We start from the raw sequence: 16632 nt of genomic DNA on the forward strand, positions 1-16632 counted from the left end.
ACCAACCCACAAGGGCCAAGAGGGTATTCATGGAACCCCTGGGGTGGGCTCTGTCCTGGCTGCCACCCGCCCGAGGTGGGCTGCTGTCCCGCACCTCAGAGGACAGAGGTGACAGTGCTGGCTCAGAGCTGGGTCTCCATTCCCACCTGGCCCCACCGACTCGAGGTGCAGTGGGGGCTTCTCGTGCCCAGGGCAGGAGGGAGCATCGGGGAGATGAGCCCACACTGCGGAGGGCAGCCTCTCTCTGCCTTGGGGCCACAGTGCCTTTCTGGCCCAACAGTGGCTTCTTCCCACGGACCCCACGGACACCCCACTTTCCAGAGGATTGCAGGCTGCCCGGGTGGCCGGACAACACTGTGGCTGGCCCTCTGCCAGCTGCGGGGATGACCTCTCTACAGGCCCCCCGGGAAGCCACCACTCTTGGATCTCCCCAGCTCCAACGCAGAGATGAGGAAACGGAAGTCCCAAGAGGTCAGGCAAGCAGCCCACAGTCGCTCGGCAAAGCCGGACTCAGTCCTGGCCAGGTGTGCCTGGGGGCGCCCTGCTCCTGCCTCTCAGGGTGGCTACAGGAGCGGCTCCCGTGGGACCCGTGACGCTCAGAAGCTAAGCCGCCAGCCGCCCACGGAGCTCCCAACTCTTTCACACGAAGACACACCCCCGAGGAGCCCCCTTTGCCCCCGGACTGCTTTTGGAGCTCTGGGGTCAGCAGGCATCAGGAAGGGGCAGGAATGGTCCTGGGAGACTGTGGGCCCCTCACGCATCCTGGACCCGCACTCCAGTGTTGAAGATGCTCCGCCTCCCCCAAGACTGCTCCTGTGCTGGTGGGGTGTCCAGGCCCTTCTGGGAGGCTGCTCTCCTGCCTGGCGCCTCGGGGAGCCCTGGGGATGCTCGTGGCCATCCACTCTGGGCCTTGACCCCCGGAAGGGCAGCCACAGTGCACGTGCTAGGCTGCGGCACGGAGGCCCTGATGCCCGGTCTCTGCTGGGCTGCGGTCACCCTCCCCTGGGCCTCCCTGCATGGTGGGTCCCCCAGGGCGAAGGGGGTCCCCTAGAGCCCCATGAGCCCTGGTCAGTGGATGGCACCCAGACAGCAGAGGTGGGGGCGAGCACTGAGCACCATGCTGGGTGCCTGCTGAGCCCGGGGCTCTGTGAGATGACCAGGGCCCGCCTCGTGCACGCTGGGTGGGCAATGGAGGCTTGGGGCCCGGTCACTCCCCCAAAGCCAGGCAGCGCCTGGAGCACCGGGGTCCAAGCTAGCTCCTCCATCCCAGAGGAGAACGGGAGCTGGTGTCCCCCAGGCTGGCCTCCAGAGCCCGGTCCCCGAACCCGGGGGTCGTCCAGCATTTTCCACATCTGGGGACACCGAAGCAGCTGCCAGCCAGAAGCCAGACAGACTCAGTGACACAGGGAGGGAGAGAGGCTTGCCCAGGACTGGCAGAGGGGCTCAGAGGTCAGAGAAGGGGAACGGGGGGGCAGGGCTTGTGGGCAAAGGCCACGGCGGCACCCTCCTCTGCCGCGGCAGGTCACTGGGCTGGGCACTGCCCTCAGGGACGCTGGCCTGGACAGGCCCTGCTGCCCCATCGCTGGCACGGGCGGCCCCGCAGAGATAAGGGCTCAGTGGGCCTCTCTGGCTTCCCTGGCGGGCGATAAGTGGGCCTGCCTGGGGTCTGATAGGGGGCAGGCCCCACGGCGGTTGGCCACTGGCGCCTTATCGGCCCATCGCTGCCCACTGTACAGATATTCCTATCTGCGGAGGCTGACAGGGAGCCCCCTGGCCCCACAGGGTGCACCCCAGCCCTAAACCACAGCCACCCCGGGGCCAACCCCTGCCCTGGGGTCAGTCCTCGGCCTCTCGGGGCCTCCGTGGCCCATCTACAAAGTGGGGGTGAGGATTCTGACACCGAAGGGTGGGTGAGGCCCATTGGGGCGGCGACGGAAGCTGGCGTTGACGTACCACAGCCCCCTCCGGAGTCAGGTCTGCGACCCGCTTTGCCGCCTCCCTGCTGGGTGACCTTGGATAAGTCCCTCTGTCATGCTGTGTCCACCTCAGAGGCTGGCGTGGGGGCTGCCTGGTGCTCTTCTCCCCACGACGCTCTCCCTGGCGGCTGTGGCCTCAGCCTATGGCCTGCCCAGCGGCCAGGCAGGGCCCCTCCGACCCATGGGTGGTCCCTGCTCCCTGCGCTGGAACAGGAAGTTTCCTGATGACGAACGGGAAGGGTCACGGCCCGTGGCAGCGCTGACCTGCCTTCTGTGGGGGCCTCGTTGTTACCTCGTCTGCAGCTGGGGAAACTGAGGCAAGGACCGCACTCTGGCTCCAGGGTCCCCACCCAAGGCTCATGGCACCATCCTGTGTGTGGAAGGCCCCGGGGCAGACCCAAGCACCCAGCAGGTAGGCATGCGGCTTAGCGGTGCCTGACTAGGCCCTGAGGGCCCCAAGGACACAGGGCCCTACGCCCCCCTACCCCCCTCCCCGCCCTCGGGCCAGCTGCGCCTTGGTGGAGACAGGACACGTGGCCGCCACCTATCTGCCAGGACACCTGGGCGCCCCCTGCCATCAACGGGACCCCAAGATGGCAGGGTCACAGCTGAGGGACATGACGCCCAGTCTGTGAGGGGCAGCAGGCCTGCCGTGCTGTGGGGAGCAGCGGGGACCCCCAGCGCTGTCTTACCCAGGATGCGCGGCTCCTAGGCAACACCACAGCCCAGCCAGGGGGGAGGGGCTGAGAGCGGACTCGCGTTCCCCGTGGCGTGGGGTCACTGTCCTGGTTGTGACCATCTGTGGCCCTCAGGAGAATAATGGGCAGCCTCTGGGCCCTGGCCAAGCCCTCCCTGACCCCGCAGCAAGGCCCTGCCTGTGTGCCCCCTGCCACCGTCCCTGAGCCTCCCCCGCATCACAGCGGCATGCACAGTCCGAGGCCCGCCTGCTCCTGGCCATCTGGTACACAGCAGGTGCTCAATGGATGCTTCCCGCACCTGCACTTGCCCTTGGTCCCCAGCCCTTGAAGACAAACCATGCCTGTGCCTGGAGACGCAGCCCTAGAAACACCCCCCACGCCACCCCACGTTCCTCAGAATTACAAAGAACGGGATGTCCAGGTTCTCCGTTATCCGTAAAGGTGCAAGCGCACGGAGAACACCTCTGCTCAGAATTTTGGCCGCAAACTGGTGATCAGGCCGAAGGGGGGCAGGAAACTCCCCTCAAAACCACACCCCGGGCTCCAGCACCGGGCAGGTGGGGCCAACGCCGGTCTCCCACGTGGCTGCAGCCACCCGCACAGACCTGGACCCCCAGCCCAGCGGGGACGACCCTCTGGATGTACCCCCGCAACGTCTCTCCCTGCCCTTCCCACCTGTTCTTCTTTCCCAGCCCGAGGGGAACGCCTCCTGGGAGCCCCCGGGACTTGTAGGCACAGCGTGGTGCCCAGCCCCACGGGCGGGCTGGACTTCGGCATGGGCCCCGACCCTGGCTCAGAGGCTTGCCCGCTGGCCTCCTCAGACAGGAGGTGGTGCGTGTCCCCCACAAGCCGCCAGGACAGCAGTCTCCCCAGATTTTCAGAAGGCTGGGCCACCAGACCCCAACTGACCGCAGGTGTGCGTTACCTGGCCCGCTCCAGGAGACACCGGACTCCTCCTCCAGCCTCGTGTCTGGCTCCTGCCTCTCCATCTCCTGGGGGCCTCCTGGGGGCGTGGGGGGCGGCGGTGATGGTCGGGGTGGGGCGTTAGCGTCTGCAGACAGAAAGCACCATCAGGCCCCACCATCCCTGAGCGCTGATTCACCCACCTCCCCACCCTGCCCTGTGGCTGGGAGGGAAACTGAGGCCCAAGTGGGTGACACGTGCCCAAGGGCACCCCCACACCCAGGCTGGCTCTAATGGGGGCAGACACCTCAGTTTTCTCCTGGGCCTTTAAAACCTCTCATCCCTTCATTAATTGTGGCAATAATTGCTATTCTAGCTGCAGTCAATAATTAGAGCGTAGCGTGCCCTACTAGGCACACCCAGGCCAGCGGGCACACGTGCGGGCCCCGGCTCCTCGGTCTACTGTGCCAGCAGCTGGGGGCCCCTCGAGCCGGGCCCTGAACCCAATTCCAGCCCAAAGGGCATATTTGCCTTCCCTGCTGAGCCTGATAACTCCCGCAGCCCCCAATCGATGAGCTCCCATAAAAGCCCCCCCTTGGTGACGTCATGCGCCCGGCAGATTATTAATACCCAAGATAAGGACCGTGATTAACATCAAATAAATCAATCACACAGTATAAAAGTCCTATTATTTTTGGCTATAAATCAACGTGGCTGGCATTTGAGCTCCAGCCATTGCGCGGGAGCCGAGCTAGGCCCGCCCCTCCCGCCGCCTTATCTCGCCCATCGCTGCGTTATCACCACGGCCTGTGCCAGGTGCAACCCCGGCTGTTTTTTCCAGCTCCTTCCTGGGCCCCGCCCCCACCGCGCGCAGCCCCAGTGAGGAGCAGATCAGATAAGGGCCGGCTCCCCGGGAAAACCACCGGGTCAAAGTCCACCAGCAACAGGCACTTGCCCTTTGGCAGCTCTGGGCGCCCCCCGTGGCACACAGCGCCCAACAGCAGTGATGATGGCGGGGGCGATAAGGGGGCTCCTCATGTGCTCCTGCAGCCCTGGCCGCCCAGACACAGATGTGGAAACTGAGGCTCAGTCAGGGCAGGGGCACGGGCCCCAGGGAATGGCTGGGGGGCACGCAGGCCGCACCTCTAGCCGCCAGGAAGAGAAGGTGGGAGGCAGAGAGAATAGTAATGAACGCGACGCGGCTCCCCAGCCACTGTCCCTGGGTGAGCTGGCCGGAAGGGAGCCTCGGCCCCTGCTCCCAGTGAGCCTGCCACTGTGGAAAGGGACACTGGGGCCAGCAGGTCTCCAAGGACGAGGCTCGCCGGGCTCTGGGCCTGTGGTCATCCCAGGGGGCGGGGCACGGATGCACGGAGACTGGGGAACGCCGGGGGCCGGGGGCGGGGGGAGGTCCACAGTGAGCGCGGTGGGCCTGGGACCTCTGCTGTCCCCTTGCCAGTCCCCTTGCGGCCTCTGCCCTGGCAGGCGTGCCCCTCTCTGTGCACCCTTTCAGGCTCTGCGCAATCTCTCCTTCACCCCATCATGCTGCCCACTCACTGCCTTCCAAAGTGGTCCGGCCTGGGACGGTATCTTTCCCATCAGACTATGGCCTGGGGGTCACTTGGGCCGCATGTGCCCAGAGCCTCACGGCCCTGATTGGCGGTAAGGGCTCGGCCTCAGGCAGCAGGGGGGAGGCAGGGAGAGGCGAGTCACGCTCAGGGCAGGCAGCCCCGATCCCCCACTAATCCCCCAAGCCAAGTTTCCTCCTCAGGAAAACAAGGGTGAGGTGCTGACCTCCCCCCGCGCCTCCACCTCAGGGAGGCCTCTCCTCCTGGGGGTGTCTGGGGGTACGGCTAGCTCGAGAGGCTGTCCTCACTTGGAGGCCCTCTGGGGACCTGTCCAGAGAGCAGGCTTCCCGGTGTCAGGTTGATTCACCCCTGGGTCTCTCTCCAACACCACCCCCAGCCCCGAAACTGCCACCGAGAGGGTCCAAGGAAAGATTCCAGTGCCTGGTATGGGCCTAGGGGAAGCAGGTTTTGTAAGAAGGGCGATCACCCTGAATCCAGGGCTGGGATCAGATCGTTAGTTACTCGGGTGTTTACAGGCTGTGTGACCCTGGACAAGTCCCTTAACCTCTCTGGGCCTCGCTCCCTCGTCTGTAAAACAGGGTAAAGGGCCATAGCAGGAGAACGTGCTATGTGCTGAGGCCTCCCTGCCCCCATCCCACAGAGGGTCAACAGAGCTTTTCTCAAGGTCACTCAAGCCCAGGACTCCCCCTCCAAGCCTGGGCTAGACCTTCCCCAATGAGGCCTTTGTCTCCCCATCTGTAGCCAGGAGGGGCTGGACTCCCAAGGCTCTCCCGACGCTGAGGGTGCACATGTGTCCTGCGCCCGCCCCTCCGGGCCCTGGGGGTCAGGGCCCTGGCCGCCTAGCCCCCCAGCCGCGGGCCCACAAGACACCAGCCAGCTCAAGATGCGCTTCACAGGGGCGGGCGTGGGAAGGGGTGGGATGGCGCGGGGTGTGGGACCCCGGCCTCCAGCACACCCACCGCCCGACTCACCTGGACTGGAAGGGCTCGGGGGCTCAGGCTCGGGCTTGGGCTCCGGCGCTCCGGCCTCCCGCTCTGGGAGGCAGGTGTCGTCCATGGCCTGAGCCTCCTCCGTAGCCTCCACGTCTCCAAGGGAACCTGCAGACACAGCCCGAAGGGAATCGTGAGGCTCTGTGGGGTGACGGCCCCCGCCTCCAGACCCCCTCCCGGGCAGAGGGCACAGGCTCCGCCACCCCACAGGGCCAGGGGCCATGAGCCGCACCCCCGAGACCCGTGTGCACCTCACCCTTGGATCAACCCCAGTGCCGGCAACAGTTCCAACGCCCGGGGTCGCCGCCACCGTCCTGCACCGTCCTGCACCGTCCCGCGCCCCACCCCCAGCTCTGCAACCTCTCAGCCCCCCGGACCCCCGGGACCTCCCTGGGTCTCCCCTCCGCTCTGTTCCAAGCTGTGGGAGCAGACACGCTGCCCCTTCTGGTTCAAGGGGCTCCTGGGGGTTGTATGGATGACAGCCCTTGCCTCACCCTCGCCAGGCCCCTCTGGGGGTTCTCGAAGCCGCAGTGTGTGCGTGCAGCCCCACAGACGGGGGGTAACGCTCTCCTGGGCCCAGAGTGGGTGCCCCGAGGAGCCCCCCACACTCAGGCGCTGCGGTCTGGCAGCTCCGTGAGGGTGGGCCCCGTGCGTGGCGTCCAGGAAGCACCGGGAAAACCGGGCTCCGGGAGTCCTTGCTTGACGGGGCACAGGTAGGGGAGGGCACAGGTGTCAGCAGTTAGGCCTCTGGGACTTGAGGGCCTCGGGCCCGCAGCACCTGATTCCGACCCCATCGTCTCGCGGGGGCCTCCACAGGGATCCCTGCGGCTGAGAAGGCGGACTGAGGGCCCAGAGACTTCGTGGGGCGGGGGGGGGAGCCACACACACACCAGGGGTGTCCCTCATGCTGGTCTGGGCAGAACCCTCCGTCCCTGAGGTCAGACCAGGGCGTCCAGGGGGGCGGACAGAGGGAACACTGGTGAGCAGGTGTCCCTCCTTAGTCTGCCCTCCGTCTCCCCAGGCCCCTTCTGGCTGTCCCAGTCTGGGCCCTGAGCCCCCGAGACGGGGGCTGGCGCTGGATCTGCCTCCCGGCCCAGTTACCTTCCCAAATTGCTCCTCTAGCCAGCGCCTGTCCTGCCCCCACCCCCAGTCATCAGGGCATGGCCACAGGGCAGGGTCCTGACTCACAGACACCCCCTCCCTACTCAGCCCACTCAGGAGTAGGTGGGGGGCTCTTCTGGGCCCAGGGTGCCAACCCCACAGCAGCCAGGCCCTTCTGTTGCTGAGAACCTGAGCAAGAAGAAACATCTGGGGAACATCTGGGAAAGTCATCTGCAAATCCACGCGTCGGGAGCTCCTGATGGGGCAGAACGGGGCTTGGGGGACAGAGGCATGCGGGACGGAAGGGCCAGCTTCTAGGGGCTGAGCTCCCCATCCCTGGAGGCAAGCAAGCAGCAGCTGATGGAGATCCGACGGGGAGTCATGCCTTTGTGACCTTTTGTACATCATGAACCCTGTGGGGATCTGATGAAAGCAGGGCCTTCTCCCCAGAAAACGGAGAGAGACCCAAATCTGCCCAGTTTCAGGGGCTTCGCCCCAAACTCCTAGTCTCCTTCGTGGTGCCCTCCCTCACTCCCCTCCTTTGCTGTGTTCCCCCAGGGGTGAAACCTGGTGGCCCAAGCCAGGGTCCACTGCGAGCCACAGAAGCGGGCTCACGGCTGCAGTCCAGGGAGGCTATGGTAGAAGGAGCAGTGGAGACACGAGGCTCCAGCCTGACTTGCCCAGTCTGGTAGTTTCCATGGGGCCGCGCGGTGGGCAAGCTGCTTTCCTGTCTGCCTTTCGGCTCAAGTCCCTGGTCCCTGGCAGACGGCAGCCAGCTCTAGTAAGGAAAACCGAGTGTTCCCGTCCGGGCGGACGCCCTTCCTGCCTCCCGTGGACATCTGGGGCGAACACCGCTCCAGGAGGCAGAGGTGCCCGGGACATCTGGACTCTGCGGGGTCTTCCAGGCCTGCTGGGGAGACTGTCAAAGAACGACAGACGGGCCCCAAACAGGAAACAACAGATTCTAAGAGCCGTGAGCCAGGGGGCAAACGAGGGAGGAGAGAGCAGGGGAGATGCCACCAGCAGAGGTCAGAGGTGACAGACAGCTGGGAATACGGCTCCGGATGGAGGGCCTGGGGACCGAACAGAGCTCGGCTTCGAGGCAGGAGAGAGGCCAGGGCGAGGAGTGGACCCTCATCCCAGAGGCACTGGGGAGCCATAGAGAGCCCCAGGCAGAGGTATTTCCAGGCCGTCTGGACTCCAGCTCCAGACCTGAGCCCCGGCCTCCCCGGGACACCCTGGAGCTGTAATTGCAGAGGAGGGACAGGTGCTCACGCCCCTGTGGCCAGGCTGAGACCGCACAGAACCAGTCCCAGGCCAAGTCTCGTGCTGGCTTGTTGATGTGCCTGCATGGACAGGCGAGCCTGACGTGGACCGGGCACAGCCCAGGCTGGTCCAGCTTGTGCCCCTGGGACGGCTGGGAGGCCCGACTGCTGCGACCTCCCCCGGCAGGCATCTGGGCAGGGAACCAGAGGCTGTGGGGGAGGCTGGCCTCGAGCTGCCCTGCCCGTGGGGCTGGTCCTGAGCAGGTGCCACCGGTCCCTGTGGCCACAGCGTGGCTCCCCTCACCGGGCAGCACGAAGGCCTCTGGGGTCAGCCTGAGACATGCATGGGCCTCCCATGGCTCATTAGAGCTCTGAGGGGATGTCTCGTAGCTGAACGGCCACAGGGCCTCGGGGCCTCAGTCGCCTGCTCTGGTGACCGGGTACGAAGCCACCTGCTCTCGGGGCAGAGCTGACTCGGCCCTCCCGACCCCTGCCTGACCCAGGAACGCAGCTCTGACTGTCAGGGCCCTGCTCAGGTGGGCCTCAGCCACCCAGGGAGGCCCCAAGCTCGCGGCGGGCCCGTTTATGGGAGAACAAAGGCCCCCGCGCCACACAAAGGCGTGACAAGGAGCGTGAAGAAAGAGGCGGCCAGGCTGCCGCAGTTTATTCTAATGCCGCTAATTCAGTTCCAGCGCAATTAAAGCCGGGCTGATAATGCTGGAGACAGCCGCCGACCAGCAAGAGCTCCCAGGCTCTTTGCTGGCCAAGGCTGCTCTGTGCCTGCCTCGGCACCCTGAGAATGGGCCATCCCGCCCCCCGGGACACCTGCAGTCCTGGGGGGGGCACCTGGGTCCCACTCTGCCGGGGGCTTGGGGAGGCGGGCTCCTCCGCCGGCCAAACATCAGGGAGACCCTGCTGCGTCTCCAGCAGCCCTGTGCCGGGAATGAGCTCCCCGGGCCCCTGGGGGACACTCTATGGCCAAAGACCCCAAGAGCTCAGTCAGGCCAATCCGTGCACAGCAGGCGTCCGTGCTGCATGACCTCAGGCAAGTTACTCTACCTCTCTGTGCTTGGAAACCACAAGTGCTCCTCCGTCACAGGGTGAAGGGAGTGGTAAGTGCGCTCCTGCCGTCATTACCTGTCCCCACCTGCCACACAGCAGGGCCTGGGGAATGGGGTGGGGACAGGGGCGGCCCGTGTCGTTGCCAGACACCAGCCCTGTGCTCAGCATCTTATAATGCTCTCCCTTAACCACACCTGCCCGGTGGCCCAGAGTGCAGGGACGGTGGGGGAAGGGTGTGTGGACTACAGAGGGGTGGGGTGGGGGCTGGCCCGGCCGGAGCCAGTCACAATGGGCAGGTCTCCTCCCAGTCTCTCAACACCGCCCAGAACTCACACCCACTTTGCAGACGAGTAAACTGAGGCCTGGCAAGGTGAAATGACCTGCCCATGGCCCCCAGGAGGAAGCAGTGGTGGGGGCGGTCAGGGCAGGACCCCCCCCCAGACATACCAGCCTTGCAGATGCTGGCTCAGGGAAGCCCCTTTTGCACCGGGTGCCCCTGTGCCTCCCTGCACCCTCCCCGGACGCCCGGATCGAGGGGGGACGCCGGTCGCACAGGCCAGTGCCCACGGCTGGACCCTGTCTGGGGGCGTCCGTGGTGATGATGGCGGTCGCAGCGCTGCCCTCGCTGCCCGGAGCCCCTCGGTTATCACGGCGAGCAGACGCCCCGCGCCGATCCGTCTCCTACTCATTAAGCTGGACGTGGAAATGGAAATGAAAACATAATAGCTATTTGATTGGGGGCGAGATAGTTTGCATATTGGCTGCGCGCTGATAGCAGAATTTCATCAACGCCCGTTCTTCATGCTTCAAGACTGAATTACGGAGCCGGGCTCTGTGTGGCGGGATGATCCCGCTCCCGTCCGAGTTCCCGAGCCACAGGACTAAGGGCCCCTCCTGGCTTTGATGGCCAGGCAGCTGGTGGGGGCGGGGGGAGCTGTGAATGACCGCCTCGAAGAGGGCCAGCGCTGGTCTCTGCAGAGGGGACAAAATCCCCCAAGACCCTGCCTCCGAGGCAGACCGGTCGGGCAGAGTTGGTGAGGGTGTCTCTGAGCACTGGACGGGGAGTCCCGAGGCCCCGGGCCTCCTGCTGGTCCCAAAGACTGTGCCGTATTGAGTGAAGGGGACTGTGCCCGCTCCCCAAAACCACTGAAAACGTTATGTGAAAGAACCGGGGCAGAGTCCCCTCGACCCCCCCACCCAGCTCAGGGCCTGACCACAGCGTGAGTCTCTACCTGTGTCCCATGACGTGGGTCCTTTACGCCCCTCTGGTAAGGTCCTTCTTCTTCTGCCCCCTTTACAGAGAAGACAGAGGCCCCTCCTGCGTCTGGGTTGGATTCTGAAGGCAGGCCCCCTGCCCTGGCGGCGGGGCGGCCAATGATGGGTCACGGGGCCCTGCCCCTTCTGCTGGAGTGCCCTCATCCTGGGCCTCATCCTTCCCCACCGTTCTCTCCTGCACCCCTCCTAGGCCCCCGCATTCATTGACCTGTCCAACCTTTCCTGGCTCCGGAACCCCAGAGCAACCAGGACACACCCCACAAGAAAGCAGAGTGAAAAACACAAACACAACTGCGGCCATTGCTAGAAGGAGAGGTGCAGGTGTCAGTCAGGGAAGGCTTCCTAGAGGAGGCGACAAGTGCTGGTGATCTGGAAGGGGACAGGGGATGGCCTGCAGCTGGGGCCAGGGAGAAGCATTCCAGGCAGAAGGCCCAGCAGGAGGCTGAGGCAGGCGGTGGTGTGCAGGGTGTGCTGGCCACACCTCCCGGAGCCCGGTTTCCTTGTGGAAAGCAGGGCTGGGGTCAGGGTTCAGCAAGGTACTGGGCACAGACAGGTTATTATTACAACTGTTGTGACTGTCTCAGCTCTCCAGGGGGGTGTCACACCTGCCTTCTGGGGGTGGCAGGGTGGTGGACCGGGTTGAGGCCTGGCGGGGGGACAGTGCAGGCCGAAGGCCTTGGCCTCCTGCCTCACTGGCCCTGGGCGGCTGGTGGGCAGGCTGGCGGCGCTGGGCCCAGGGCGGGTGGGGGTGCGGCGCTGCCAGGAGAGAGACCCTGGCCTCTGGACCGCACACAGTGGCCAGATAAGGCCCTGATAACAGAGGGAAAATTGCAACAGATTCCGACTTTCCCACCAGGGGAACCGCGGGGCAGCTCAGGCCACGGTGGGGACAGCCCTGCTCCCCACGAGGGAGCCTCGCTAGGGGAGCTCTGGGTGACTGGGGACCATGGCCAGCATCCCAGGGGCCCAGGTCCCCCAGGCAGACAGGGGTGTTGGCAGCCGGCAGTGTGACCTCTGGGGAGTGCTTCCCTGAGCCCTGGTGAGTGCAACTCCTGGGGACGAGGGTTTCTAACCCAGCAGGTGTTTGCCAGACAAGGACACTGAGGCACAGGATGCCGGGGCAGCTGGCCGCTCTGGCCCCGCACTGGCCCACTGGCTGCACCCCCAAGACCCTTGGGGCCCAGCGACTCCTGCTTTACTAGGTCCTGACGAGCAGCTGAGCTGATTCCCAGGCCGAGGTGGATGGAGAGAAGCAAGATGGAAGAAGGGGGTGCTGAGCAGGGCTGGGGGTCGGGCAAGCCCAGGAGGAGCGGAGGGGGGCGGCACTGCTGAAGGGCAAGGGTGTCCCCACACCCCAGAGCCCCAGGGCCCAGTGCACAGCAGCCCCAGACAGCTCCGGTCCCATGTGGTCGGGCTCGTGCCGCCGATGGGTGGGCATAGAGGTGACAGGTGGGCACAGGTGGCAGTGGGGGGCGGGGGGCAGGTTCTAGACCCCAGTGGAAGCTACAAAGGCCTGGGGGGAGGAGTCCATTTAATAGAGAGCTTAACACAGCTTCTCAAATATTTAGAACAGAGGCGGGGGCCTGGCCCACTTCCTCCCAGAAGCCTACAGCCTCAAAGGGGTGGGGGCTCCCCAGGAGGGGTGCAGGCACCCACGGGAGGGAGACAGGGCTCTGGGGAGGCCTGGTGCACACACTGTAAGGAGCCTGGCTCTCCTGGGGGCGTCCACCGCACCCCTGATCCATACCCCACCGTGGCCTGAAGAGGCCCACGACTGCCCACCCCCACCAGCCGCGGGGCCTTTCCCAGGCGGCTCCCCTGCCCGCTAAAGGCCTCCTCAGGCCTCCGACCTCAGCAGGCTCTTCCCACACAGACGGGCCTTCGTGGGGCTTCCGAGTATCTGCAGGTGCTCTGCTCCCTGGCTCGGGCGGGGAGGGAAGCTGCCCAGCGGTGCTGCCCACCTGCCCCAGGGGCCTCGAGGGGCTCGGGCTGGGAGGGGCCCATAGGCCTCTACTGTGGCCCCACCAGTGGCTTCTTCAACCCTGGTCAGTCCCTGCTGACAGCCCGGGGCGACCACAAGAGGATGTTGGTGAGATAATCTTGGCTTACTTGTGCGGGCACCCTGGCCCAGTGGGGAGAGCGGGTATCTGAACCTTTGCCCCCCGTGCCCTCCCACGCTGGCTCTGCCCCCCGACTGCCTGAGTGGGCCGGCGGCGGCAGGGGGGCTGGGCAGCCGGGCAGCCGGGCTCTCCACCAACCATCAGTCTGCCAGTACTCGCATGCCCCTGCGGCGGGAAGCTCACTACGCCTCTCCCAGACACCTGGGTCCTAGAGCCTCTGCCTCTCAGGGTTGCCCCCGCACCGCCGCCTCGGGGAGTCCCTGTTAGGGCTGTGTATAACGGACTGTCGGTTCACCTGCTCTGCTGTCCGTCTGCGAGCCAGACCCCAACACCCGTGGCCTCGGGAGGCCAGCAAGTAGTCAGAGCATGCTGGCGGGGGCGGCGGGGGCGGCGCGGGCGGGAGGGTGCTGTCCAAGGTAAGCGGCTGCAGGAGGGCGACGGGCTGCTGTCCCGACACACTCTGGGCCCGCCGAGGGCAAGGAGGTGCCCCCACCCCCGCGTCAAGAAAGAACGTGGCGTGCTGACGACGGTGCCAAGCAGGGCCCCACACTCTCGGGGGCACAGACCACGTCTAATGAATAAGCGTCGTATGGCCTACTTCAGCTCTGAACACGCTGGAAGCGTCCCACTGAGACGTGATTCCTGCACGGGAAGAGTCATCTTTTAACGGTGGTTCAGCCTTCCAAGCAGCGTCACTGCGAGACGGGCGGGGCCCGGGCCTGCGTGGCCGTCCCAGCGCAGACCTTCACCCGCCCCCCACCCCCCAGCTTCCCGGGAGCCGCTCAGGGTCCGGGGCTCTGTACGGGAGGGCCCCCCCCCCCGGCCCCCGCGGACCCTGATGGCGCCTCCCAGGGCTCCTCCCCACGCCCCCTCGGCGGGCTGGCAATGACCAGAACTCACCGTTCCGTGCCCCCGGACAACATAAGCCCTTCCCCTCGGTGGCAGATGGCAGGCAGGTGAAGTGGGAAGAGCCAACCAGCGTGTCCCTGTGTCCCCATGTCGCCTCGGGGCCGCGGCAGTAGCCAAGAGCGGGGGAAGGCCGCCTCTCGGGGCCCCGGGCTCCTCTCACCCCGCGGCCACCCCCTCCTCCAGGCCTCACCCTCCCCGCACCCGGCCAGTCAGCTTCCCCAGCTCCTTCCTTTGGGGCCTTCGGCGTGGACTCCGACGACACACCCACCTCCTGACTCACGCTCCCCCCCACGCCCCCACCTGGCCTCCTCTGCTCCTTTGCCTCCCGGCTCCCCATCTCTCCCAGCGTGGAAGCCAAACCTCACTGGGGCCACTGAGCAGCCATCTCGCTCCAGGAGGCGCCGTCCTGGCCTGAGCTCCCACCCCTGCCCGGCTCTGCTGACCCCACGGCTGCCCAGATGCCCACAGGGCGCTCGCTGGATTAGTGGGCTCCCTGGCTGTGCCCGGGACGGCGTCTGACACACGGCAGGTGCTCATGGGAAAGGGGACCATGCGCCAGGGCTGGCAGAGGGCCCGGGCAGCAGGGAGCCTCCCCCACACCACGACGTGCAAGGACTGGGGTGCGGGGTGCAGAACGGTGGGGAGGACCGTTCTGGGGGGCTTGGCCGGGCCTGGGGGGCTTCTCGCCACAGGAGATGCCGCTTACACTGTGACGGCAGGAACGGCCCAGGCAGAGGAACGGCCAGGGCGGAGGCCCCGAAGTGGCCGTGTTCGGTGGCGTCCTGCCCGGCAGCGAGGGATGGGTGCGGAACAGGCAGAGGGCTCTCCTTGCCCAGGGTTTTATTCTCCCACGGTGGGAAGCAAGATGGGCTCTGGGCTGTGGGACACCCAGACCGGCCACCGCCTCCAGGCAGCCCCCAGCCGGGTGCCACCTCCTCGGCCTCGCTCAGGACCCTCCCCTGTCTCCGGCCTGGCCCGTCTCCCTGCAGGGCCGGGTCCAGGGCCAGTGGGCAAGACCCCCGCCCGGTCCCCGGGGGCAGGGGCCGGGCCAGGCGAGGCCGGGAAGGGGAGCGGGCCTGGGAAAGCCCGGCCGCGCGATAGGGAGAGATTGGTTTCAGCCGGAGCCGCGGGCTGCCAAGTCCACATCCTATCCGCGGCCCGCACCGCCTCAGCATTCATCACCGCCGAACTCGGAGGCTTTATCTCCGCGAGGGCTTGGCGCCATCTCCGGGCCCGGCCGCTCCCGGCCCTCCGATGGGCCCGATAGCCGCTGATAGATTACCCGAGATTGCCGCGGCCAGCGCCGAGCGCGGACACCCCTGGGCGGGGCGCGCACCACGTGGCCGGGCAGAGACCGCGGCCCGCCCGGGGGGAGGCGGGCGCGGCCGCGGGGCGGGGACGGGGAAGTCGCGCCCGCCGAAGGGCGCCGCGGGCCGCGCACTGATTCTGCCGATGCGCCGATAAGGGCCGGCGATGGCCGCGGGGGCCGGGCTCCCGGAGCCGCCGGGCCGGGCCGCGCGTCCGCGGGATGCAGCGCGCCGCTTCCCGGAAGGGGCCGGGGCCGGGGGGTCGGGACCCTCCCTGCCGTCTGGGGGCGGGGGGCGCGGCGCGCTGGGCCGCAGACCCCCGCCTCACCGCGGGGCCCGCTGTACGCTGCCCCGAGGCGCGGGCTCTGGGCCCTCGCGGCCCCTCCCCCGGGCCAGGCTGTCCTGCTGCTCTCTGGGTCAGAAGCAGGGGGCACGCCCAGGCCGGGCAGACCAGTACTCGGGCTGTGTCCCCGGCCCCTGGCGGATGCCATGCGGGGAGGAAGGAGCTGGGGCCTCTGGGCTAGTCTTTTTCCCTGCTGGGCGTGGCCAGGTCCCCGCAGCAACTCTACTGGGCTCCCACTGCACAGTGAGGGGTGGAGGGGGCTTCCTGGTCCGCCGGGGAGTCGGAGACTGCAGGGCTGAGCCCACACCTCCTGGCCCCGTGAACCCATTGTCCCCACCAGGGCCAGAGAGAGCCATAGGGTCGGGAAGCTGGAGGGGGCCCCTCCCGGGCCCAAAACCTGCCAGGCGGCCCCCATGCCTGTTTCCTGGACTCCCGAAAGTCTGCCTCAAGTTTCTAGAGAGAGCAGAGGCAGCCGGGGCCAAGAAAAGAAGGCAAGACAGGGGGATGGCATGGGGAATGAGTGCTCAAGGGGGACAGTTTCTTGTGGGATCTTACATCATAGTGGGGAAAACAAAGGTCTGCAGCCCAGTGTCATGCAACACACAGCAGGCACTGCAGAAGTGCCTGTTCCCGTCCTAGGGGATTCAGAGACGCGTGTCCTAGCCATGTGCACAGCCCCCCATAGTGATGTGGCCTTCCCCAACACTTTGGTGGGCTGGGGGATGCTAGGGGCTGCGTCGAGGCTGGGAGGGAGGCCACGGGCACTGGCCCATCCCATGACTGGTCGGTCCTGGGCGAACCTCTGGCTGCCAGTTAGCACTTGGCCTCCTGGATCTCTCAGGAGGGGGCTGAGGCTCGGGGGTCTTGGTGACTGGCCCAAGGGATCTGCAGCAACACTGTGCAGCTCCAGAGCCTGTGGTCTTGACCCCTCTAGGGTGAATGAGAGCCACGGCGATGATGGTCATCTCAGGGCCTGGGCATTACAGCTTTGGAACCAAACCTTCTGGCTGCTGGCGGGTCAAGGGCCCTGCTAGCATCTGGAGTCCTCAAGGCCACCCGCCAGGATAAAGTACATGGAGAGGAAAAGTCTGGTCCATG

At 66.4% G+C, this 16632-nt stretch overlaps 1 protein-coding gene across 10 annotated transcripts in view; it reads right to left on the reverse strand.

Moving 5' to 3' along the window:
- The window catches only part of ZFPM1 (zinc finger protein, FOG family member 1), a 65333-nt gene that overhangs the window by 33578 nt on the left and 15123 nt on the right, over positions 1 to 16632 (reverse strand). For 3 of the 10 annotated variants that reach the window (XM_080829452.1, XM_080829449.1, XM_080829448.1), the window contains exons 2-3: positions 6135 to 6260; positions 3600 to 3725 (exon numbers count right to left, since the gene is read on the reverse strand). In XM_080829452.1, coding sequence (XP_080685578.1) covers positions 3600 to 3725; positions 6135 to 6219 — 211 coding nt within the window. In that variant the 5' untranslated portion in view covers positions 6220 to 6260. Of the gene's footprint in view, positions 1 to 3599; positions 3726 to 6134; positions 6261 to 10812; positions 11015 to 13270; positions 13618 to 13875; positions 13973 to 14244; positions 14305 to 14590; positions 15125 to 16632 lie in introns of those variants that run through there. The other 7 variants (XM_080829446.1, XM_080829444.1, XM_080829453.1 and 4 more) reach the window with 6 other exon arrangements.

This window comes from Martes martes, assembly GCF_963455335.1.
Source record: "Martes martes genome assembly, chromosome: 17".
Taxonomy (NCBI): domain Eukaryota; kingdom Metazoa; phylum Chordata; class Mammalia; order Carnivora; family Mustelidae; genus Martes; species Martes martes.